This window comes from Schistocerca piceifrons, chromosome 9, assembly GCF_021461385.2.
Source record: "Schistocerca piceifrons isolate TAMUIC-IGC-003096 chromosome 9, iqSchPice1.1, whole genome shotgun sequence".
Classification (NCBI taxonomy): Eukaryota; Metazoa; Arthropoda; class Insecta; order Orthoptera; family Acrididae; genus Schistocerca; species Schistocerca piceifrons.
The window spans coordinates 162,964,585-162,989,887 of NC_060146.1; the positions used below are offsets into that span (position 1 = coordinate 162,964,585).

The window sequence follows — 25,303 nt, forward strand, 5'->3', positions numbered from 1 at the left end:
AAATTATTCAGGTATTTTGGACAGAAAGATATTTAAGCAGAAAGTTGACAGACTGGCAGTTAAGTCAGAGAACAAAGCTGCGAAGAAAGCAGGAACAACAAAATGGGCAGAGGAAAGGAAGAGAGCCCATGCAGAAAAAATATATATAACCCACCCACCCCCCAAATCATGGACCTTGCCATTCGTGGGGGGAGGGGCGGGGGTGCCTTGCGTGCCTCAGGGATAGCGATAGCCATACTGTAGGTGCAACCACAATGGAGGGGTATCTGTTGAGAGGCCAGACAAACATGTGGTTCCTGAAGAGGGGCAGCAGCCTTTTCAGTAGTTGCAGAGGCAACAGTCTGGATGACTGATTGATGTGGCCTTATAACATTAACCAAAACGGCCTTGCTGTGCTGGTACTGCGAATGACTGAAATCAAGGGGTGAAACCACAACCATAATTTTTCCTGAGGGCATGCAGCTTTACTGCATGGTTAAATGATGCTAAATGATGATGGCACCCTCTTGGGAGAGCCAGCTATGACAAAGCTCCACCATTTGGTGAGCAAGATGTACAAGACAGGTAAAACACCCTGACACTTCCAATCATAAAGAAAGCAGATGTCGATAGGTGTAATAATTACTGAACTATCATTTTAATAAGTCATGGCTGCAAAATACTGACACGAATTCCTTACAAACAACTGGAAAAACTGGTAGAAGCCGAAATCAGGGAAGATTAGTTTCTAGCATTTGTAGACATGCAGAAAGCTTTTGTCAATGTTGGCTGGAATACTATCTTTAAAATTGTGAAGGTGGAAGGGATCAAATTCAGGGAGCGAAAGGCTACGTACAATTTAGGCAGAAACCAGATGGCAGTTATAAGAGTCAAGGGGCATGAAAGGAAAGCAGTGGTTGGGGAGTGGGACAGGGTTGTAGCCTATCGCCAATGTTGTTCAGTCTGTATATTGAGCAAGCAGTAAAGGAAAAAAAAAAGAAAAATTTGGAGTAGGAATTAAAATCCATGGGGAAGAAATAAAAACTTTGAGGTTAGCCGATGACATTGTAATTCTGTCAGAGACAGCAAAGGACCTGGAAGAGCATTTGAATGGAATGGACAGTGTCTTGAAAGGAGGATATAAGATGAACATCAACAAAAGCAAAACAAGGATGATGGAACGTAGTCGAATTAAATCGGGTGATGCTGAGGCAATTAGATTAGGAAATGAGACATTTATTGTAGTAGATGAGTTCTGCTATTTGAGGAGCAAAATAACTGATTATCGTAAAGAGGATATAAAATGTAGACTAGCAATGGCAAGAAAAGTGTTTCTGAAGAAGAGAAATTTGTTAACATTGAGTGTATATTTAAGTGTCAGGAAGTCTTTTCTAAAAGTATTTGTATGGAGTGTAGCCATGTATCGATGTGAAACATGGAGGATAAATAGTTTAGACAAGAAGAGAGTATTTTCGGTATATACATTGTGGATGAAGAAGAGAATAGAAGCTTTCGAAATGAGGAGCTACAGAAGAATGTTGAAGATTAGATGGGTAGATCACGTAGCTAATGAAGAGGTACTGAACAGAATTGGGAAGAAGAGGAGTTTGTGGTACAACTTGATTAGAAGAAGGGATCGGTTGGTAGGACATGTTCTGAGGCACCAAGGGCTCACCAATTTAGTGTTGGAGGGATGAGTGGAGTGGAGGGTAAAAATCTTGGAGGGTGACAAATATATATATTTGGGGGGGGGGGGAGGCTCTCATTTGCACAAGGTGCTTTATATTTTTAAATGTTTCCAGTTATGACAAATCTCTAAAAACATGCTGTTTTTTATCCACACAACAACTTTGAATGAGGTCTAGTTTAAAGCGAACATGTTTCATAACAAAAAGATTTTTTAAGACCTGGAGATGACAACAGTGTATCAAAAACAGTTCTTTTAAATAAAGAAATATTTATACAATCTTGGCTTTTGTATGTTTTTAACAAGTAAAACAGATCGCTCATTCTATCTTCTCAAAGTGAAAAAATTCAATCATATTTCATTGCTGTAGTCCAGAAAGTCCTTCCTTGTCTGCAAGATGAAACCTGAGGATGTCAGTGGTCTTAGTGCACTAGACTAAGAGTTGCATAGAGGATTGTTCAAAATAACGGAGTATACTTGCCCACTGATTTCATGTGGTGACTACACTACATTAAAGGGAAGACAGTCACACCATCTTGTAGCCCCGGGTTTTTCAAAGCATTGCAGAAAAGTTGAGAGGTGCTGTGAAGAGAAATGTCACACGCTAACATTTCAATTTCCTCTTCATAAAAAAGTGCCAAGAAGAAAGACTAACTTGGCTTATGCCAGTATATTCCAGCTGAAGAATGGGATTTCTCGAAGCAACTATTGAGTGAATGATGGATTTGAATGTCGATCTGACAAAACCCTTTGATTATGGACTGAAAATATAATTCTGTATATTGGACTGAAAATATAATGCTGTTTATATATGTTGCAATGTTACTAGTCTTCTACAGCTGATTTAACGTGGCCGAATTGGCTAAACAGAACAGACCAGCAATTGGAAATGACTCACCAAAGGCAGAAGTGCTGTGTCATCAATAAATACACAAACAAAAGCTACAGAGCTTTGCTAGCTTTCGCAATGAACTTCCTTTTTCAAGCTTGTAAGGAAAACATGCACACAATCACACATGGACTCGCTCACATGCACACGCCTGGTTCTCTATATTGTGCTCAGTCGATTGTCAGCTCTTTCGTGGCCCACGGTGAGTGTACTGGGATGAAGTGTGGGTGTGGGGTGGGTTAGAGTGGGGTGAGAGGTGGGAGGGGGTTGGGGGGAGCGTCTGCAGCGTCTGCAGCCTAGCTAAAACACACACACACACACACACACACACACACACACACACACACTGTTGAGTGGGGGGACAGTGAGTTACCTTAAGTCCAAGCAGGTTAAGTCAGCAAAGGATGTGCTATTGCGACATGGATTGTGAAGCAGCCATTGAAATCTCACATGTTGTGCTGGCAACAGTTTAGCGGTGGCCGTTCATCCTAATTGACACTTGGTTGGTTGTTATACCAATGTAAAACACAGTGCAGTGGTTGCTACAGAGTTGGTATATAACATGGCTGCTTCCACAAGTGGTGTAGAGTCTTGTACCACAAGGAAGCAAAGGAGGGGATGTCGTTATCGGTGGCTGTTATCCTCTTTCTACAACACAAATGCACACATCAATTAATACGGTTCTTTATTTACATGAAAATTTACTTAACTTGAGTCGAGTCCATGTGTTATGGTACAAGCTCATCAGTAACAGTCCCGCTATAGTCACTAATCTGATCGCTACATACTGTTTTAGCTTGTGATGAACTGAACCTGCTCTGCTCATAGACTATACAGCTTTGTGTAATACTGTAATAAACATTGCGATGGACATAGGCTGTTTATTTTTTTAAACAAAAACTTGCAGGTTTTCTGTGAAAACCAACTGCAAGAAGAAATCCCGTGCAGTGCTGTGCTGTGAAAATATGCAGTTTAATTTACTTTCTCACAGTAACTTTTAATTATGATGTCAGGGCATCTATATTGCTATGCAAACTGTTTCTCCTAGAGATTTTCTTTCTCCTTGCATATAATTAAAAAAAAAGTGTCTGCACAACAAAGTGCTGTTCGTTTTATTCGTCGCAGTTGGTTTTAACAGAAAGCAGGAAAGTTGTATTTATGGTTTATGGGCTTATGATTAGAATACCGTTGTGGAATATGAATCATTCAAAAGTTTGCAGTCCTTCCCATTCACAAGATCCTACCCTCATAGACCCAGCAGCTGGAGAGGTTTCTCTCATACCCTGTATACCGGTGATCCCCACTGATTTACTCATTCATTTCAGTTCCCAGTCGAGGATTTCTTTGCAACGCCAATAAAAAAGGCTCAAAGTCAGAGGGAGGAGGGGGGGGGGGGGGGTGAGTAAGTGGACAGAGAGGGGAGAGGAAATGAAGACAGAGGGGGGGGGGGGGAGGTGGTTGACAGAGAAAAGGGGGCAGGAGGAGGAGATTGATAATTAGAGGGGGAAAGGGAAGAGGAACTGAGAGATTACAATGTACATCCAAATCCCATATGTATTTAGCAATTGCAAAGTATTGCTGGGTTCCATACTCTATTGTGGGACCTGACGTACTATGTTCATCTGCTCTGAGGGCCGTTGTGACCCACAGCTCACTATTACGAAGATAAAGACTACATCCATGTATAAATTGTGTCGTAACACTGTAGTTGGCCAAGTAGAATGATGTAATCCGCACAGTCAAAAGTGGAGGTCGGAGGTTTTTGGAGCATCACAGAATATACTGAAAGCATAATTTTTCTTGTTTGGTCTTTCTAGGACATCATTTGTGAGGACATCAGGAAAAGTCAGCTTTCTATTATGAGCCACTGTAGTGTTTGTGTTGCAGCAGTGCAAACAAATGACTAACATTAGCACACTTATTGTTGCAGGTAATAGCTGGGCAGTTCCTGTCAGACAAGAAAGTCAGCACTTATGTGGAAGTAGACATGTACGGCTTGCCTACAGACACAATAAGAAAAGAATTCAGGACACGCATGGTTCCAGGAAATGGGCTGAATCCAGTGTACAATGAAGAACCGTTCCTCTTCAGAAAGGTAAAATGTGTTTTCTACTATGAAATATATAGTGGTAGATGTGTGTAGCACATGAAGTCCTGCTTGTTCTCTTTGCAAATGCTCTACTGCAGTTATTGATGAGGAAGAAGTTGTTAAAGTGTAAATAGTGAACATTCTGCCACTTCTTTTCTGTCTGACCTGCCACGTCTGTAATACATACAAAGTTAAAAACACTTCTGTCTAGCTAAATGGTTTCATTTCCTCATTTTTGTTCAGTGCCCTTCATGCTGCGTGGTGTGTTAGCCAGATGAAATATAAGTTATAACCTGTGTATATTGTTGAATGCAGTTTTAATGATACACTAACAAAACAATTTGCTGAGATTATTTCCATAGAAATATGTATATGGGAGAACTATAATTTATGGGACAGAATTAATGTTGAGTACATACCTTTCTATATATTATACTTGCCAATTCAACTAAGTGTTTCAACTCAGGAACTGTTTAAGATATTGTAAGTCTGTTTTCAGCCAGGCAGATGTGAAAAATGTCATCACTAAACAACATATAGTCTCTTCCCATAGCTATGTTAATTATATAGGTACTGGTATTATCTTAGTATTATCAGATGACACTATAGTAATTTCTGTAGATAATATCATAGTTCTAAACTAGACGTATTTTACAGTGTTTCACTCTACGGAATCTGATTAGTACTATTTGAGAATAAGTTTCATGTTAGAAAAGTTAAATTAAAATTTATAGATGTTGTAATTTCTCCAGAATGATTGATCAGATTTTGAAGAGTGAAACGTCATTGAATTCGACTCTTCGTAGAACTATAGAACTAGTAGCCCCAATTACTATAATATTGTTGTTAATCTGACATTGTCAGTATAGAGACAGCAATTTGTTATTTCTATGAATGTTGACTTTTTTAAAAATCTGTTAGCCAAAATTGCATATAGAAAAATAGGTAACTAGTTTTGACTGTTTCTGGTCACTTTCAGATCTGAAAGATATTGAAATATATGGTTGCAAGACAGGGATTGCAATCAAGATTAATAGTATTTACCAAAGATTTTAACAGAATTATGGAACAATTCATGCCAGAATATAAAAAGCCATGTCTACGATTAGAGGACACTTTTCTCAGTTGTCTGTTAATAACAATTGCAAAGTACATGTATCAGCTGTTTTAAAATGAAGTAAAAATTGGACATGGAAGCATCATAATGCGAGTCTATGTGTGCCATAGATGATCTGATAATAGCATAAAAATTGAAACATATCATTAAAGCCATGTCCTCAAACTTGTGATTGTAATATAAGACACACACTTTTGTCATTCATTCAAAATGACACAGAAAATAACTGTGCTGTCTGGTGACAGCAGTAGTCAAAGTTTCCACAAGCTGGCCATTAACAGATTGACCACAGTTAAGTGCTGAAGCTCATAGGTGAAGAAAATTCCAGGAGGTGTCAGTACAGTATATTACAATCTCAAGTAGTATAATAAATGGGATGCAGTTAAGTTTTAAAGTAAAACCAAAAATCTTTAAATTTACAATTGCTGCAATGTAATTATTAGAGTAAAATAGACAAATTGCATAAATACAAACACAAAGCTGCAAAGATAGTTCTTGCAGATGGTGTAATGTTATGAAATCTTTTATTAAAATAAAATGGACTAACGGTATCCTAATGTATACTGATCTCTATAACAGGTATTTTGCATGTGTACAGCTGAAAGAAATTTCATTGGCTTAGGTTGGCTTAAAATTATAGAAAATGTAAAAAAAGTCCAATATGTGTGGTCATTACAATGTTAGGACATAGTCTCTTTGTAATGCTCACATGTACTGGCAGTCTTTATATTTTGTGTAATTTTAGACAACCCATGTTAATGTGATTTCTTTCATGTGTACACATAAACAATACTTGTTATAGAGATTTTCTGTGTCACTTTGAATGGATGACAACAATGTGTCTCTTGTGTATTATGTACTTGTGCATGAAGACGTGTCTTCAATGTAATGTTCATGTAATTTTTATACTATTACGTGTTCATTTGTCTCACTTACTTCTCTGTCCAGGTTTTACTTAATTTTATGACAGCTGATGTATATACACTTGATGTTCCCTTGTGTTGTCAACAGCCAATTGACAAGTGTCATTTCCTAATAGGCACACCATGCAACGAGCATTTAAAGATTGTAGTAGGGAAGGCAAATGGTCAACATCAGTTTATTGGGAGAACTTAAGGAACGTGTGGTTCATCTGTGAAGGAGATCACATATAGAACTCTGGTGCAACCCACTCTTCAGTACTACTGGAGTTTTTGGATCCCCACCACGTAGATTACAGAAAGACGTCGATGCAAATCGGAGGTGGGCTGCTAGATTTGTTACCGGTAGGTTTGATTTACATGCAAGTATTACAGTGAAGCTTTGGGAACTCAAATGGAAGTCCCCGGAGGGAAGGCGACATTCTTTTCAATGAACACTGTTGAGAAAATTTAGAGCACCAGTACTTGAGGCTGACAGCAGAACAATTCTGCTGGCGCCAGTGTACATTTTGCTTAAGGAATGAGACAATAAGAAAAGAGACATTAGGACTTGTACAGAGGCATATAGACAGTTGTTTTTCCCCCTCTCTATTTGAGAGTCGAACAGAAAAGGAATGACTCGTAGGGGTATGAGGAAACCTCTGCCACACACCATATGCTGGCTTTTGGAGTACGTATGTAGATGTAGATATATATTCTACTCTGTTCTGTTCCATAATTTTGTTAAAATCTTTTGTAAACTTCATTAATGGTGAGTGCAATTACTGTCTCGTAACCCTCCATTTCAATGTCTTTCATATCTGAAGATGACTGGAAGTGGTTGAAATTAGTTATCTGTTTTCCTACATGCAAACATGGCTACTAAAGATTTTACAAAAAACTCAACAGTCATTGCCCTAGGATTTATTTGAACGTGCAAATATGATACCAATATCTGTGTAATTAATATAGCTAGAAAAGGAAACATTACATTGTTTAATGAGGACTTTCTCTCGCAACTTGTCTGGGTGAAACAGAATGATCATATCTTAAAGGATTTCAGAAGTATCTGATGTATGTGACACCATTCCTAGATTTTAGAACCTTCATTTCCTTCGCGAGACGGACCCACCCATGGTATGGGCGAGGGAAGGGGAGGGGCACACATCTGCATCAGGGAGGGGAGGAGGACTGTCACAGTCTCATTCCTCAGGTCTATTCAGCACCACCTCATTACTCTATCTGTCTTGCCACACATTCCTCGGCATTCTTCCACAATTCCACATTTCCAAAACTTCTGTTCTCTTCTCATCTGAACTGCTTATCATCATCCACAAGGCTACATTCAAGGCAAATACCTTGATAAAAAGTTACCAACACTTGAATTAATGTGCAGTGTTCACAAATTCAAAATAAGTGTACCTTGACATCGAGCCAAATGGAGCACATAGCTTCGATACGTACCCTAATGGCAGGCACGGCAGTACAGCACTAGGACCGCACTTACAGAATTGCGGTTGTGTGGCTTCATTTAAATACAGTCTAGTGTGTTGGCCAACACAGTTAAAGATGTCAAACACGTAGGCAGTTAAGCATGGCATCTGAAACTGTTTTTCTTCAAAATAATCTTCGTACAGTTGTTGCACCAGCCAGGCAGATGGAGTGGGCAAGTTTTATACCAATGAAATTGGACTATACTACATTACCTTCACTTTATTTTTGTCGATGCTCATCTTATAACATCTTTTGGAGACACCGTCCATTCTGTTTGCCTACTGTTCTGAGTCTTTGCCATCTCTGAGAGAATTACTCTATTTTTTGAATACCTAGAAGTTTTTATCTCTTCCTCCGAACTTCGATTCCCTCCCCAGATTTCTCCTCTGTTTCATTCACCGCACTCTCAAGATGTGGGACGGATAAAGTGACGGTAGGCCCCAACCCATCTCGCTCCCTCTTCGGCTGCCACTCCCCTTTCCCAGTCACGGCCCTGGGCAGACTGTGAGATGCACAACAACTTAAGCCAACCTGAACTGCCTGCAGGTGGTGCTGCCCGATCTGGCGGTTCTGCGGTTCGGTGTGTACGACGAAAATGGGAAGCTGCTGGGGCAGCGCATCCTGCCACTGGACGGCCTGCAGGCTGGCTACCGCCACATCTCGCTGCGCACGGAGGCCAACTTCCCCATGTCACTGCCCATGCTGTTCTGCAACATCGAGCTGAAGATCTATGTGCCTGACGGCTTTGAAGGTACGTCATTCTGATATCTGTCCAAGGGTGGGGCATACCTGAAATGATTGCGGTGCACTAATTGTAGAGTATAGATGTCTCTGGAGGGAGATTCGCAGAATGGAATTCTTGCTGCTCGACTGGTGTGGGCTGTTTGTCTGTAAGCTATCGGCGAATTTCGGAGGTCTGTACTACAGATGGGTACTGTTCGAAAGCGTCGTGTGTTTTCTACACCTGTTTTGTCAGCATTTTAGCAGTTTGCATTTTATGTTAGGGATGACCTAGGCTTAAAGCTTTGAAGAGATAAGTGGAGGACAGTCCGTGTTTGCAACAAGTGTTGCAGCTGAGATGTTTCTGTTTTGAGTTACAGGAAAATCACAAGGTTTTTATGTTATGCATTCACTTTTCCCCCAGATTTTCTGACAAGGTTTTACAATACTCTAGAAACAAAAATATTATATTTAAGGTATTTCATTATTTATCAGTATACACTTTTGAATACAGAAAGATTCAGACTTGTAAAACTGGATTTATTAAAATTCCCTAAAATTTCCCTATTATTTCCTAAAATTGTGACTATCTGTGTTTCTTACAACACCTTTCAATGGTAATACTGCTTAAACCATAAAATTTTGAAAGAAGCCAAAGTATTATTTAGATGATATAAAAACAGAGCTTTCAAAATATGTATGTCAGTCCATAGCTTACACTTATTAAAGGATTCAGGATTTAAGTGCAAGTTGTTTGTCTCAAGCTTGATTTTTAAACAGTTCATTATATGAGATGTTTCTACATAAAATCTTTGTACGACTGTCATCATTGAAATCTTCAGTCACATTGTGAAGAATAATGGTTGTGAAAACACAGCTTGAAAAATAATTTTGTTACGTCATGTACGTGCAGTGTAGTGATTAGTTAAGCAAAAGAAAGAAGAAAAAGTAGTGTTTACAGTACAAGTGGAATCAGAGCAAGTAGAGTTGTAACACTTGCATGCTTCTCCATTAACAGATTTCATGGCCGCACTGTCGGACCCGCGTGCCTTCCTCTCTGCACAGGAGAAGAGGGCACAGCAGATGAAGGCAATGGGCATTGAGGAGACAGACATCTCAACGCAAGGGATCGTGGGTGGCGAAAGCGGTGGCGGAGGTGGGGGAGGTGGCGGTGGGAAGAAACCCAGCAAGTCCGGCAAGCAGGGTGGCGGAGGCGGCGGCGTGGCACCGGAGGAGAAGAAAGGCGAGTTCTGCAGCTGTAATCACATCATCACCTGCAGGCAATGCGTGAAAATTGTTGTATTTGTCTGTCGCAACTGGTTGTCTTCTAAATAAATGTTGCTTATCTAATAACTCAATTTTTTATGCCAGGTCTCTTCAACAATCTACAGAAAAAAAGATAGATTTACTTTACATTTTTTGTTGCGAACACATTAAACAGATTTAAAATATACATTTGTCTATCTGATAAAAAAATCTGCTCTAAGCGGTGGCAAGATAACACATCTATAAAAGATATTAAAATTTGCAAGCTTATATAAACGATGACTCTTTTTTTCTGGCAGAAAGGTTGAAGAGGAAGGAAGAGGGGTCAACGAAAAGGATTGGTGAGGTTTAGGAAAAGGAGTAGAGTCTGGAAAAGTTGCCCTGAACCCCAGGTCAGGGGAGACTTACCGGGCAAGATGGGAAGGAAGGACTAATTGTTGGGCACTGCATTGGATGAGATTTGAAAACCTGAGAGCTTAAAGGTGGAAGATAGGGTAATACGCAAGACAGAGATTATGGCCAAAACGTTGAGCATGAGTTCATAAGAACAAAAAGCTAAGTTCATTGTATGCAATAGAGGTGGAGGGAGGGGAGGGAGAGAAAGACAGATCAGAAAATGAAAGATAGTAAGGGAAGAATCAAACAATGGAAAATCCAGGATGTAACGTAACAATATTATAAAAAGGAAAGTTGCAACTCACCATATAGCAGAGAAGCTGATTCACAGATAGGCACAACAAAAGGACTGTCACAAATAAGCATTTGACCAACAAGGCCTTCGACACGCACACGCGCACGCGCACGCACACGCACACGCACACGCACACGCGCGCAGATGTAACTCGTGTACACATGACTGCAGTCTGGCAGCTGAAGCCACTCTGTTGTGCGGCTACAGCTGCCAGAGACTGCAGTCGTGTGTGTGAGTTGCATTTGTGTGCGTGTGCATGCGCATGCGCGCGCTCACTTTTGATCTATTTTTGACAAAGAACTTGTTGGTTGAAAGCTTATTTGTGACAGTCCATTTGTAGTCTCTATTTGTGACTCAGCATCTCTGCTATATGGTGAGTAGCATCTTTCCTTTTCAGCGTAAAGGAAGAAATAGTTAATGTGAAGAAACACTGAGACCAGAGAAATTAATGAAAATTAAGCCTATGTGGATGGCGAGAACCAAGGACACACTGTAGTACCAGTTACCACCTGTGGCGTTCTGAGAAACTGGTGCCTGCAGGAAGAATCCAGATGGCACATCCGGTGGAACAGTCATGACTGTCATGTTGCAGAGAGTGCTCTCCAAAAGGAAATTGTGTGTTTTCAGTGTACACCCTCTGCCTGTGCCCGTTCATCCAAGTTGATAATTTGGTAGCAGTCATGCTGAAGTAAAAGGCCAGACAATGTTAAATCAAACAATGGAAAATCCAGAATGGAATGTAACAATATTAGTATATTATATATAAAAACAAAGATGAGGTGACTTACCGAACGATAGCGCTGGCAGGTCGATAGACACACAAACAAACACAAACATACACACAAAATTCAAGCTTTCGCAACAAACTGTTGCCTCATCAGGAAAGAGGGAAGGAGAGGGGAAGACGAAAGGAAGTGGGTTTTAAGGGAGAGGGTAAGGAGTCATTCCAATCCCGAGAGCGGAAAGACTTACCTTAGGGGGAAAAAAGGACAGGTGTATACCTGTCCTTTTTTCCCCCTAAGGTAAATCTTTCCGCTCTCGGGATTGGAATGACTCCTTACCCTCTCCCTTAAAACCCACTTCCTTTCGTCTTCCCCTCTCCTTCCCTCTTTCCTGATGAGGCAACAGTTTGTTGCGAAAGCTTGAATTTTGTGTGTATGTTTGTGTTTGTTTGTGTGTCTATCGACCTGCCAGCGCTTTCGTTCGGTAAGTCACCTCATCTTTGTTTTTATATATAATTTTTTCCACGTGGAATGTTTCCTTCTATTATATTAATATTAGTATATTGTTTTATTCCATCATGGATTTTCCATTGTTTGGTTTAGCCTGATGCCTTTTCTTCCATTCTGACCCTGTGCTGTTTCCCTTTGTTAATATTTTCTAATGCATTACTATACTCAATGCCTGTCCTTCTTTCTCTTCTTTCGTGTGTTTCTCTTATTGCCATACAAACGCACTGCCCATGCTACTTCTGAGCCACAATGTATCGGTCATCTCAGTCTCACTCAACAGATGGCTACAAGACCACACTGACTGTTGGTGCAGCATCATATGCCCCAAATTACTCCTGCTGATATATACCTTCAAATTAATCACTCTCCCATTTTTTCGTGTGTTATTTCCTGCACCTTTCCAATGCCACATGATCTTGTATTTCATCCTACCAAACCCTCCCCACCCCCTACTCTTTCTTCGTTCTATCTAAGTTTGCCCTTACGAATTTTACCTCATCCAGTCACATCTGCCGTCCCCCTTCCTCACACTTATCCACCCTCTGACCTGCAACCAACAATAAAATATTTTTTTTATTTATATATTTTCTTTGATCTCATTGTGACTTCACACCAATTTTAGTGAGTTTTCGCCTTTAACTATCGTCATACTCCCTCAGATTTCATCTTTTCCCCCCTTTTTCAATCGTTTCACCCTTTTCATGATTTTTCTCATGTATTTGGGTGTATTTTTGTGAATTTTTCAGACATAGTTCTATGTTATTTATGTATTTTTTTTGCACATTTTCCACCACCATGGACCCTTCCTCCTTCCATCTGCATCAATACAGAAAAGTTTCCTTATCCCTAGCCAGAACCCAATCCCACATACTGTTCCTTCACTGTTGCTAGGCTCATGGAATTCCCCCAAATGGTCTTACCATCAAATTCCCCATCTCCGGCTGCCACCTTTCCTTCCACAATGACATCCATCTGTTCAGATTCCACCAACCCTTAGCCCTCTCCAACATAGTCCTGCAAAACCATATCGACAAAGCCCAAACCCCCTTGCAATACCTTCTCTCCACCTGTAAAATTATCCTGCTATGCAATTCCAAATTCTTGGAGTCCATAACACACATTGAAACTCTTGTCCTCCAGGAACTAGAGGAACATGCACAAGGCCACCTCAAAAAACAAATCTCTCTCCACCCTGCTCACTTCCTACTCCCTCCTTAGAGTACCACTGTCCACTACCTCTACAACCACCTCCAAACCTCCCCCACATCCCTTCACAGCTGACAAACCCTGTCACTCAGACCTACTATGTTTGCCCCACCCTCCAAAACTCCTTCCCGCACCACACAGAATTGAGAACCTAAACAGACCCGAAACACAGTCATGAACCTTTCCTCCAAAAACCTTAACCCACCATCAAAGACCAATGTAGAACCCTGCCTGACTCAGTTTACTCCTCCATCCAACAGTGATCCACCCCCAAATCATCCCCTGTTAACTTTCCAGAATTTCTTAATCTTGAACTTTGCCTCACCGTCATTCCCCAAATCCCTCAACATGCAAACTAACCTTACATCCGAGTAAAGAATAACATTCCACCTTTTAAAAACTGACCCAAAGCTTATAATCCTACCTGCAGCATAGGCTCCACCACTGTTGCTTTGAACTGCGGGGACTCTGCCAGCTGTCAGATCATCCACCTATAAAGCATGCCACAGTGACTCCATTCCAGAAATCCAGCAGTATTTCCAGTATCTCCTCAAATCCGTAGCCCCTTCCCAGAACATCTCCCTGGAGTCCATCTCTCTCCTCATCCCTACCACTCCCCACACTACTACCTTCTACATGCTTCCTAAAGTCCACAAACCCAACCACCCAGGCCACCCCATTGTGGCTGTTACTGTGCCCCAATGGAGAGAGAATATCTGTTTTCGTAGACCAACACCTTCAGCCTATTACCTGCAACCTACCCTCCTATATAAAAGATACCAACCATTTCCTTCACCGTCTCTCAACAATTCTTGTCTCTTTACCACACAGTGCCCTGCTTGTCATTATTGGTGCCACTTCCCTGTACACTAACGTCCCAATGCCCCTGGCCTTACTGCTATTGAACACTACCTTTATCAGTGCCTGACAGATTCCAAACTAACAACTCCTTCCTGGTCGCCATGACCAACTATATCCTCATCCACAGTTACTTCTCCTTTGAAGTTATTACCTACAAACAAATCTGTGGTACAGCTATGGGCACCCACATGGCATCATCCTATGCCAACCTATTCGTGGGCAATGTAGAGAAATCCTTCCTAAACCCCTCATCTGGTTCAGATTCAATGTGACATCTTTGCTATCTGGATCCCCGAGGGTGAGGACACCCTATCCACATTCCTCCAGAACCTCAACAGCTTCTCCTTCATTTGCTTCACATGGTCCTACTCAAGGCTGACCTGTTAAAATTCTTGGAATCTCTAATACATTCGCCCAATTCAGTTTCACATGGTACTATTCTGAATCCCATTCTACTTCCTTGATGTTGATCTCATCCTCACGAAAGGTCAGCTACACACTTCTGTTCACATTAATGAACAACAGTACCCATACAGCCTTGGCATTTGAGGCAAACATAGTTGTTTGGATGCAGACTCCTTACAGTATCATTCTCACCTTAACCTTCACTGGACACATTTTCTCCACCAGCCTAGTTCGAAAGCAGATTTCTCTGGCCATCATATCCAATCCTGGTACTATTGATCCCTCATAAAAACAGCTTTGGAGTACACCACTTGGCACCCAGTGTTTGTCTGTTTGACCATTTTTGTATTTTACTACTTCATCCGCACACCACTTAAGGAAGTTTATATCGCAAGGAATAGAAAATAGTACACTAGTATACGATTCGTAAGAGGTAATATTTAGGATTACTACATTTTTGCCCTGGTTGTCATTTTATGATTATTTACCCTTTAATTATTATTTGAAATATAAGAAACGCCTCTGAGCAGCAGTACTCATGTACTCCTCGTACACAGGTAACCAATGTGCAAGTTTAGCTCGACATAGTTGTCTGTATGTTTGAGCTATAGTATAAATAGCTGTTTGATTTATTACATTCTGAAATGAGAAAAAAATTGAAACATAGCCACTGCTGTTGTAAGAACTGACACTGGACATATGTGTTTGGCATTTGCCACTACATCCACGTTAGGCATTTGCTTCCGTACAGCCGGACCATCCTCAGAAAACATACCTGTTCTGCTGTCGAACACCTCGGCACCGCCACAGACAGCTGTGACTGGGGATAAGCACTTGTGAAAGAAAGGATACTGTGGGGAAGTGGTCTGACTGTAGACTAGGGGCCATTCCCAGGACATACCTTTCACTCTGCAACAGAGTGTTTGCCATTTCGAGAGTTCCCGGCAGGTCAGAACTGCATGCTGGACTGGTACTGGAACCCAGAACTTTGCCATTCTCGGACAGTTCCCTTAGCGACTGACCTAATTGAGTGCAATCCACTGCCCACCCCCACAGGTTTACTCCTGGCAGCACCTCGCTCCTACCTTCCAGACTTCACTGAAGTTCTCCACTGAACCCTCATTCTATAAAGTTCGGAATGTACATCTACATGTAAACATGTACTCCGCAACCCAGTCTATGGTGCATTGTGGCAAGTATTCTGTACCCACTACTATAGTCCAATTGACAAGTGATGGTGGTTCGCACATGTTGAGGCACGGACGGGGACAGCATTGTTGACAATTCCAAATGACAATTGCGGTACGCGCATGCGTGTGCTGTCCGCCCAAAGAAAGAGTATATTCTGCAAATTATGTCTCTGACTTGTATATGCAGAATTTAACACTTACCACCACAATCAGCGATGGTGACTCACAACAAATGTAATTGCAATTCACTAAACAACTCGCTACGATCACGCTTAATTGCTTGCTGCAAAACTTGCCTCTGCACCTATGCAGTACCACCTTTTTGGCCTACATCTACATACATACTCCGCAATCCACCATACGGTGCATGGCGGAGGGTACCTCGTACCACAACTAGCATCTTCTCTCCCTGTTCCACTCCCAAACAGAACGAGGGAAAAATGACTGCCTATATGCCTCTGTACAAGCCCTAATCTCTCTTATCTTATCTTTGTGGTCTTACCGTGAAATATAAGTTGGCGGCAGTGAAATTGTACTGCAGTCAGCCTCCAATGCTGGTTCTCTAAATTTCCTAAGTAGCGATTCATGAAAAGTACGCCTCCTTTCCTCCAGAGACTCCCACCCGAGTTCCTGAAGCATTTCCGTAACACTCGCGTGATGATCAAACCTACGAGTAACAAATCTAGCAGCCCGCCTCTGAATTGCTTCTATGTCCTCCCTCAATCCGACCTGATAGGGATCCCAAATGCTCAAGCAGTACTCAGGAATAGGTCGTATTAGTGTTTTATGAGCGGTCTCCTTTACAGATGAACCACATCTTCCCAAAATTCTACCAATGAACCGAAGACGACTATCCACCTTCCCCAAAACTGCCATTACATGCTTGTCCCACTTCATATCGCTCTACAATGTTACACCCAAATATTTAATCGACGTGACTGTGTCAAGCGCTACACTACTAATGGAGTATTCAAACATTACGGGATTCTTTTTCCTATTCATGTGCATTAATTTACATTTATCTATATTTAGGGTTAGCTGCCATTCGTTACACCAATCACAAATCCTGTCCAAGTCACCTTGTATCCTTCTACAGTCACTCAACGACGACACCTTCTCGTACACCACAGCATCATCAGCAAACAGCCACACATTGCTATCCACCCTATCCAAAAGATCATTTATGTAGATAGAAAACAACAGCGGACTTACCACACTTCCCTGGGGCACTCCCCATGATACAGTGTTGGTGGCAGCATGACTCGCAAAATTGTGTGACTTGTGTACGGATCGTCTCGCGTCCACATTATGACATTTTATATTGGCACGTCTGCCACTAAACGGGTCAATTGCACAAACAGTCATAGGAGCACAATTCTCTCTTGAGGATACCCGGCAGTGGCACAGCTCTACACCATGAGCTGAGGAACCCAACTGCTGCTGCACATGCAACGTTTGGGTCTTCCCACCTGATACTAGCCTTCCTGAACTCAGGAGGTGGCATCTCGCCTTGTCACATCCTTGCATCCCGAACCCCTCCTCGGTTTCATCTATGGTGACATACAATTTCCATCTCCTCTTTAAAAAAATTATTATTATTTTGTAATCTACTTATTTATACAGTTACGTTCTTCATATTTTTATTATCTGCAACCTACCCCTCCCATCTATCCCTCTTTTTGCTTTACCGCTAACTCCTTTTCAGTTCTTAATCCTTTCACTACTACAAACATGCTCTTTGCATTCTGTGCTTAGCTGCCTTTTTTAGAGCTGTCCTGCTCAACAAATGCTGCTGTCTGTGCTAAGAGATGGCTTTCCAGCTGATATGAAATACTCTAATCTTATTTTGTGAAAACTATTAGGTGAAAAAATTTGATTTTTGTACATCTTACAGTCTGATATCATCACTTGACAAAGAATTGAATTTCTTTTCACTATACATCAGTCGTATTGCTCTGCGTCAAATTAATTAAAATATTACAAAACTTTTTGAAGAGTTCACAGAGGTAAAATCGCTTCGTATAAACTTTGCGTGTGGTTGATTTTAGATATACATTGCAGTGAATGAAGTAGATACAGTATTGAAATTTTATTTAAAATCGAGAGTAGAATGGTACCTCATGTTGTTCTCAAGTTATTGAGTTTTATATCCGACAGACAGTCGGGTGTGATTCACCCAGTACCTTCCATGTGGGCTTTCCAGCTGCTATGAAATACTTATCATCCATTTTTAAGAAAACTATGAGGGAAAAAATTTGATTTTTACACATCTTATAGTATCTAGTCATTTAGCATGTTTGTAAGTATACAGGAATGTAATACCATATGATTATGAGCTCTTTGTAGAATTAGAAGAGTTTTCAGGAGGAAAACTTTTTTGTGTTGAGAAAGACCTGAAAGAAGTTCTGCTTCTACAGCCTCGCAGAGTAGGAATGTGATACAGACATACAGAAACCATTGCAGGATATGAAAGATAATGTTATAACTGTATTGTATACGTAATAATGTACACTTCACTTAATTTAATCAGCTGTAACATATTGCCGAATACACTTGTATCAAGATGTACGTGATGAGTAAAAAAGGACTTTAGAAGTTTGGAATGACAGTGATTTTTAGAGATAAATTACAGAATTGGTAGATGTGTCATTTTGTAGCAAAAAACCTCAAGTTTCACATAAAAATTTCAAGCGTTATTTTGGTTTGATGTGACTACCTTTTGTGATGCAGCAAAGATCCAATTGGTAATCAATTTCTTTCCACACTTGCAGCAAATTGGGCATAACCAACATAGTGGCAGTGTAGATTTAATTTTTCATGTTGACTAAATTGTTTGGTAGGGGAGAAACATACAGACAGTCTTTAATGAGACACCAGATAAAGAAATCCAATGGTTTCCAATCTGGGGAGCAGAGTGACCATGTGATTGGCCCTTCACAGCCAATCCACTGACCTATCATCTTCATCAATCTGTGGAATTAAAAAGTTGTCAAGCATATCCAGATACACAATACCAATGACAGGATTTTTGCTGCCCCATATTCTGCAGTTGTGGGTGTTCACCATGCCCCTGACATGAATTGTTCATTCATCAGTGAAGATTATTGTGTTCAGGAATGTGTCGTCGTCCTCTGTCCGATGCATCATTTCCGAACAGAATTCCCCACAAGCAATCTTATTTGCATCAGCAATGTGCTGTGCCACTGTAAATCCATAATTTCAAGTGTAAACATCTGCGTAGTACTCACCAAAAAGTCTTCTATGGAATGCCAGTCTCACAATATGCAATGATTGTTGTGGACTGCGGGCAAAGCTCTCCATAACCTGTTCCACATAAACATCAATATGTGGGCAACCTGGTGATTTATCATGTTGCAGTGAACAACCCATCTCAACGAAGTTGTTGTTACAAGAGTAAATTGTAAGCCTGCTTGGAGGTTCTTTAGCATATTCAGTGTGAAATTTATGTTGAACAGGTTTTGCAGACTTTGGCTGATGAAAACACACAGCGAGCATGCTCCACATCAGTGAAAGTAGCCATTTTAACTATGCACTATGCCGACGCTTCTGATGACAGAATGGGGTGCTGATGCACTTCGTGAAACAAACTTCAGGTAGTTTATTACAAAATGGTAGATCTACCAATTCTGTGGATTATCTCAATAAATCTCTGTATCATTCCAAATTTGTAAGGTCCTTTTTGATTCACCATGTATAAGCCGGTCTGACATACAAAAATTATAACTCCAAGTGGCTATGAATAGCTATTCTGATAATGAGATATGTACACCTGTCTGGCACTTTCTGTAGTGACCTCTTGACAACTCTCTCTCTCTCTCTCTCTCTCTCTCTCTCACTCACTCACTCACTCACTCACTCACACACACACACACACACACACACACACACACACACACACACACTCTCTCTCTCTCTCTCTCTCTCTCTCTCTCTCTCTCTCTCTCTCTCTTCATACCACTGTGTATATCTTGACACATGTCCACCTATCAGTAATGTCTTATTTACCTATGTGCATCTGAGGTCAGCTTGCTCGTTTTATTTTCTGTGTGTATGATATTCAGTTCACTCTCTGTAATCCACTGTTGGTCAACAGGGTAGTTCTACAGATGTCCAGAGACAAAGAAATTGATGACATATTGTACACATCGACAGCAAAACTAAATAGGGCTGATTGGAATTTGGCACACATACAGGGTGAACATTAATAAAACCAGCAAAGTGCAGGAGTTGATTATTGATTGGAATTGGAGGAAAAAGGGTCCTATGAACATGTGTCTGGAATGGAGAGTGTGTGTGGAATCACAACAAATCATCCCAGAACACAGTACAGAGCTGCATTGAATCCACATCACAACAGATGGTCGAAGTGGGCTCCTTGGGATGCAATGCGTGCAGTCACACGTTGCATGATGGTTTGCTGCATTCTTTCACACATTCTCGCCTCTCTCTGAATAGCATCACAGGTGAAGTGAACACACTGTTGAAGGGTCTGCTCATCAGGAACCAGAACAGCATACACAGTGTTTTTCAGATGCCCCAGAGGTAAAAATTGATGGGGTTTAAGTCTAGTAATCTAGCAGGCCCTGCTACAAGGCCTCTGTGTCCTGTCAAATGTCCGGGGAAGATGTTGTGGAGTGGGGTGGTGCTGCATCATGCAGAAACCTGTCATATTGCCAAAGGCACATTTTGAAGCAGCCCAGGCAGAGTAGTATGCAAGAAATGCAGGTAAGTTCCTCCGTTGAGGTGTTGTGGAATAAAATAACTGTCCCAGGTAAGTGGTTGCCAAGAATTCCCACCCACACCTTGATGCTGACGAGATGCCACAACCATTCCCTGAGGATTGTCTGTACCCCACAGATAATGGTTATGCAGACTGATGATGCCAATTCTGGTAAATGTTGCTTAGTCGGTTAAGAGGACTGATGACAGAAAGCACATAAATGTGATGGTCTGCTGCAAAAACCATCAATAAAATTGTTCTTGTAGAGGGAAATCCACAGCTGATAATCCTTGTACTTTTAGCGGGTGATAAGGATAGTAGCAGGATATACATAATAGTACTTTAGCTGTCACCATATTGGTAGGCCACTTGCCTGGAGACTGTACTAGGGTTCGTCTCAATATCCTGTAGAACCCAGCCCTCCAGATCTAGTGTCTGCGCAGTCTGGCGCCTCCCTGCATGTTCGTCTGTCTGAAAGGACCCTTAATCACACAAATGGCCAAAAAGGGCCTGGAATGTTGTGTGATGGTGGGTATCTCTGAAGGGTACTTGTTTTGGTAGAGCCATTCTAACTCTTGACCATTTCCATCTGCCCGATTGTACACAAGCACCGTCTCGGCTTGTGCCTGACATAAATAACAGACCATTCTGCTGCTTATAGTACACTGTGTCAACCACACTGCCTGCAATGCGAAAGGAACACACGGCATGTGGTCAGTGGAACTTTCGTTCCTCAGCGCCATGTACTGTGGCATCGATGCATTTCCGGACCCGCATTCAAAGGACCTTTTTTCCTCCATTTCCAGCCAAGAATCCATCTCTGCAGTTTGTTGGTCTCATTAATGTTCACCCTGGATGTTGTTATGAGACACAGCTCAACATCAAAGAATACCATTTAGTTAAAAGTAAAAGATAAAAAAATGAGCTGTATAAGAGGTCTCTGAACATGCACTCATTCTCAGCAGCTAACTGTAGTACTGTAATCAATACTACAAACAAGTAATCACTCTTAACGTTGGTGCCAGCAGAAGACTTGAAGTTTGAGCCGATCACGGTTGACTCCCTGCGGGCGGAGAAGGGCTTCCAGAAGACAGCACGCAAGCAGCAGAAGGAGCTGGAGGCACTGCGGAAGCGCCAGCTCAAGGAACGTCTTGCCGTGCAGAAGCAGCAGTGTGCCGCGATTGAGAAGCTCATCAAGGGCAAGAAGTGAGTCTCCCACTCTTCTAGCTTAAATTCATAAACATATCATGCGCTCACAGGAAGAAAAAGATATCGGACAAGTGTTCAGCAAAACTTTGTCGACAAATTCTTACTTTTCAAATTACCTTCCATTAGGAAAGTCGCATGCACTTCACAACTATGATATAACTTCCAGAATGGTAAAGAACAGCAATCAGTCATTGTTTCCATTCTAGCCTTATTAGAGGAGGTCTCCAGATTTTGGCTAGTAACTAGCCATTATCGGTGTTAAAAATTTCCAGGAATATGTAGTCAGAGCATAGTACACAGAAATTAGAACTCGTGACATGGCCTATATCATTTGTACATTAAATTACATACCAGTATTTCAGAGTTGTTGTACATGCTCTAGTATATCTACACCTGTTGTTCAGGCTCTTGTCATATTCCATTAAAGACTACTGTGTAATGAAGGTAGGCTTTGCAGAGAACACATCGGTTGGGTGCGTGATGCCCTCTATGTGAACTACATAATACATAACCTTCATAGTAAGGCAATTATGGTCTCTAAAATTTGCATATTATATTGGTTTAGATGGATGTATGTTGATGATAACAGTAATTCAGGAGCTTACTATTATTGTACTTGTAATTAAAAATCAATATGAAGTTATACAGAGACCGATATTTTCTACATCGATTTCGGATTGGCAGAACACACCAATGATCTATCTTCATGATATTTGGCACCATGTATCAGCTATTCAGTAAATAATATGAGTCAAGTACCTAACACGATGATAAAGGGGAAAAAGAAGTGTAAGAGAAAAAAGTATTTGAATCAATTCCAACAGTCACAGCATACATCATGTGCCTCCTAGCTGTTTGTAAATTTTATGAAAAATGTGATGAAACTGATTTTACATTTGCTTTTAAAGATTAACAAAATAATTGGCACATAAGAAATATATCTGGTATTTTTTGTGTCTTCTAATGTTAACTGTTAAATGTGGCAGTAAGTCAGAATAGCTTAAGTAATTTTACTTTTATTTTGTCTTATTCCTGTGCAAATTTTAAATTTTATTAGAGACCATAATTACCTTATTATGAATTTTATGTAAGCGTAGGCTTCCGGGGCCACTGTCTTTGTTAATAAAATTCTTCTAGGCTGTTGACCCCATCATTAATGCATAAAATTGTTGCAAATGGCCTTCCGAGGATAGGGGGAAGGGTGTTAGGCATTCTTTATTGGTTTTTTATATTTTCGTTTGTCATTGGTGGATAAATACATTCTTTAATTGGTTTTTACATTATTTCTTGTCATTGGTGGAAACAGGCGGAAACTGCCACTGCTGACCTAGTGTGTTTTCCCAGATGGATATATCTTTCATGCTCTGCAATTTGTGTCCTGACCCTCGCTGAGCTACCATCGAGGCAATCTTTTGGAGCAATAAGAAAATAAAAGATGTTGCAGGCTCAATGAAAGCTGCCATCGACAAGCTGAACACCACAGCAGTCTATGCAAATTTGGACTGGTGTCAGCCGGGGCAGCCAATTGGCAACTCAATTGCAGAGCATCTGGGTCAACCCTCCAGGTCAGCTGTGACGGAACAGTGGGATGAATGTGATAAATGGATAATATTCTCTGAACCCCGCATACTGGTGAAACAGCCATTTACATTGAGGAGGAAGATTAGAAAGGCAATAGAAACAGCCAAGCGACCCACGATCTTGAACGGAGAGGACAGGTGTAGGCTTCTACTGTTCTGGCTGCCAGCAGTGACAACACTACGGGAGGACAGCGTGCTCAGAGCATCTCGCACAGGTGTGTGGGAGACTGTGGCGGTCGTACGTACACAGAGCGTAAGCACGCCACAGCCCGCACCTGGCAACAGGTAAACACTGCCATGTCACAGCTGCTGCCCATTTCTAATTTGCCTGTTTCTATCAGTGGCAATACCTATCAAGTGTGTCTTTATCCACCAGTGGCAAGGAATGATGCCTAACACGCCTCCTCTTATCCTCAAGTACCCATAATCAGCTTCCTCTGTTTCTATATAAGATCTTAAAAGTCTCTCTCATTCAGCAGTAATCTCAGCACAAAGCCGTGAGGAAGGCCACTTGCAATAGTAGTGACAACAATTGACAATTTTGTGTATTAACAAGGCTGTCAACAGCCCAGAAAATTTCATTGACTATGATGGTTATGTATTACGTAGTTCACATAGAGGGCACCACACAGCCAGCCGATTTGTTCTTTGCAAACATACAGAAATAAAAATAAACTTATGAACAGAAGTCATTTATAAACTCATCTCTTAACTAATGAAAGTACTTTCAAATGTCACAAGCATCGTTTGTCGGTTAGGTAGACATTGAGTAACTTGCCACTTACTGAAAGTGACTTGTTGCAGCTCAGTATGTCATTTTACATGAGAAATTGGGCACATTCTATGTATGTGGTATGATATTTACACAGGTTGTCAGCTGCGTAATTGAAATTTTATGCATATCGTGCCCTTATAGGTACCATTCATTTACCATTACTGTTAAAGCTAAGTAGATGTAGATGTAATAGTGTGTGTGATCGTTTTTTAGAGATCTATCCAAAATGACTTCTGCGAACTTACATTTTATGTGACATATATTGCAAGGAAAAAAGACTACATCACATAATATTTGTATTTCGTGTTTGCAGTAAAAATGAACTCGCATCAGATCCGCAAGTTCGAAAGGTCGTAGCCGAGCAGACATCACAGTGGTCAGAGATGGTGGAGCGGCACCGAAAAGAAGAGTGGGAGATGCTGAGGGCACACCTCCAGGATCAGCAGGTAACTAGCAATCACCCATTGTCTCCGTCGTCCCCTATCTGGGAGACTGAGTAGCCAAAATTCGCAGGGACAACAGTCCCATTTTGGGAGATGCCGCGTATGACAGCTCAGTGTTGCTATTGCAGTTGTCATACCAAGAGACACAGTATCTGTGCTGCCCATTACAGACAGGCCTGTGTGGGCACTGCAGCATCACTTGCAAAGGAGGACGATAGTTGGTGTGAAACATATGGGTGATAACGTACTGGCAGTTACACAAACAGGGTCTGAGGTGGATTTGTGGTATCACAGAGACAGTGTTTCCAACATGTAGACAGCTGCACGGTAGTAAGTGCGAGCATTTGGAGCACAGATAGGAGGTGACTGGTAGTCTGCTGTGGGTTAGTTTTGGATGTGTGGCGTCAGGAACTTACTTGTCCCAGGGCTGTATGGAAATGTAGGTGTGTGTGTCAGCTGATGGCTGATGTTGCTGCACACCCTGTGCCTCCCTGTGACTTTTGGCCACTGAATACCCAGATCTGAACACTGGTATATAAATTGTCTTAACTGAAATTACTTTTTAGGTATAATTTACGAACTATTTTCTGGAAATAATTATTTACATAAAGATTTATGCACCTAATAATCAATAACAAACATTGCAAATTTTGACAATATAAAAACTATCGGCTTCCTGTCTTTGTACAATTGTCAGTTAAATTATTGATAAGAAGTTAGAAAAATTAAAAATGAAATTTTCGTTACTTGAAAACTAAAGCAAAATATTAGTTTCACTGTAAAGTGGTTTTGACTGTAAGTTAATGATTGTGATTACTAATTTTTGTGGT

At 41.1% G+C, this 25,303-nt stretch overlaps 1 protein-coding gene across 4 annotated transcripts in view; it reads left to right on the plus strand.

The window, feature by feature from the left end:
* Positions 1-25,303, plus strand: part of LOC124716957 (1-phosphatidylinositol 4,5-bisphosphate phosphodiesterase) — a 425,614-nt gene that overhangs the window by 378,938 nt on the left and 21,373 nt on the right. For all 4 annotated transcript variants that reach the window (XM_047243553.1, XM_047243552.1, XM_047243551.1 and 1 more), the window contains 5 exons: positions 4,486-4,650; positions 8,701-8,905; positions 9,893-10,117; positions 21,495-21,672; positions 24,344-24,476. In XM_047243553.1, coding sequence (XP_047099509.1) covers positions 4,486-4,650; positions 8,701-8,905; positions 9,893-10,117; positions 21,495-21,672; positions 24,344-24,476 — 906 coding nt within the window. The remainder of the gene's footprint in view (positions 1-4,485; positions 4,651-8,700; positions 8,906-9,892; positions 10,118-21,494; positions 21,673-24,343; positions 24,477-25,303) is intronic.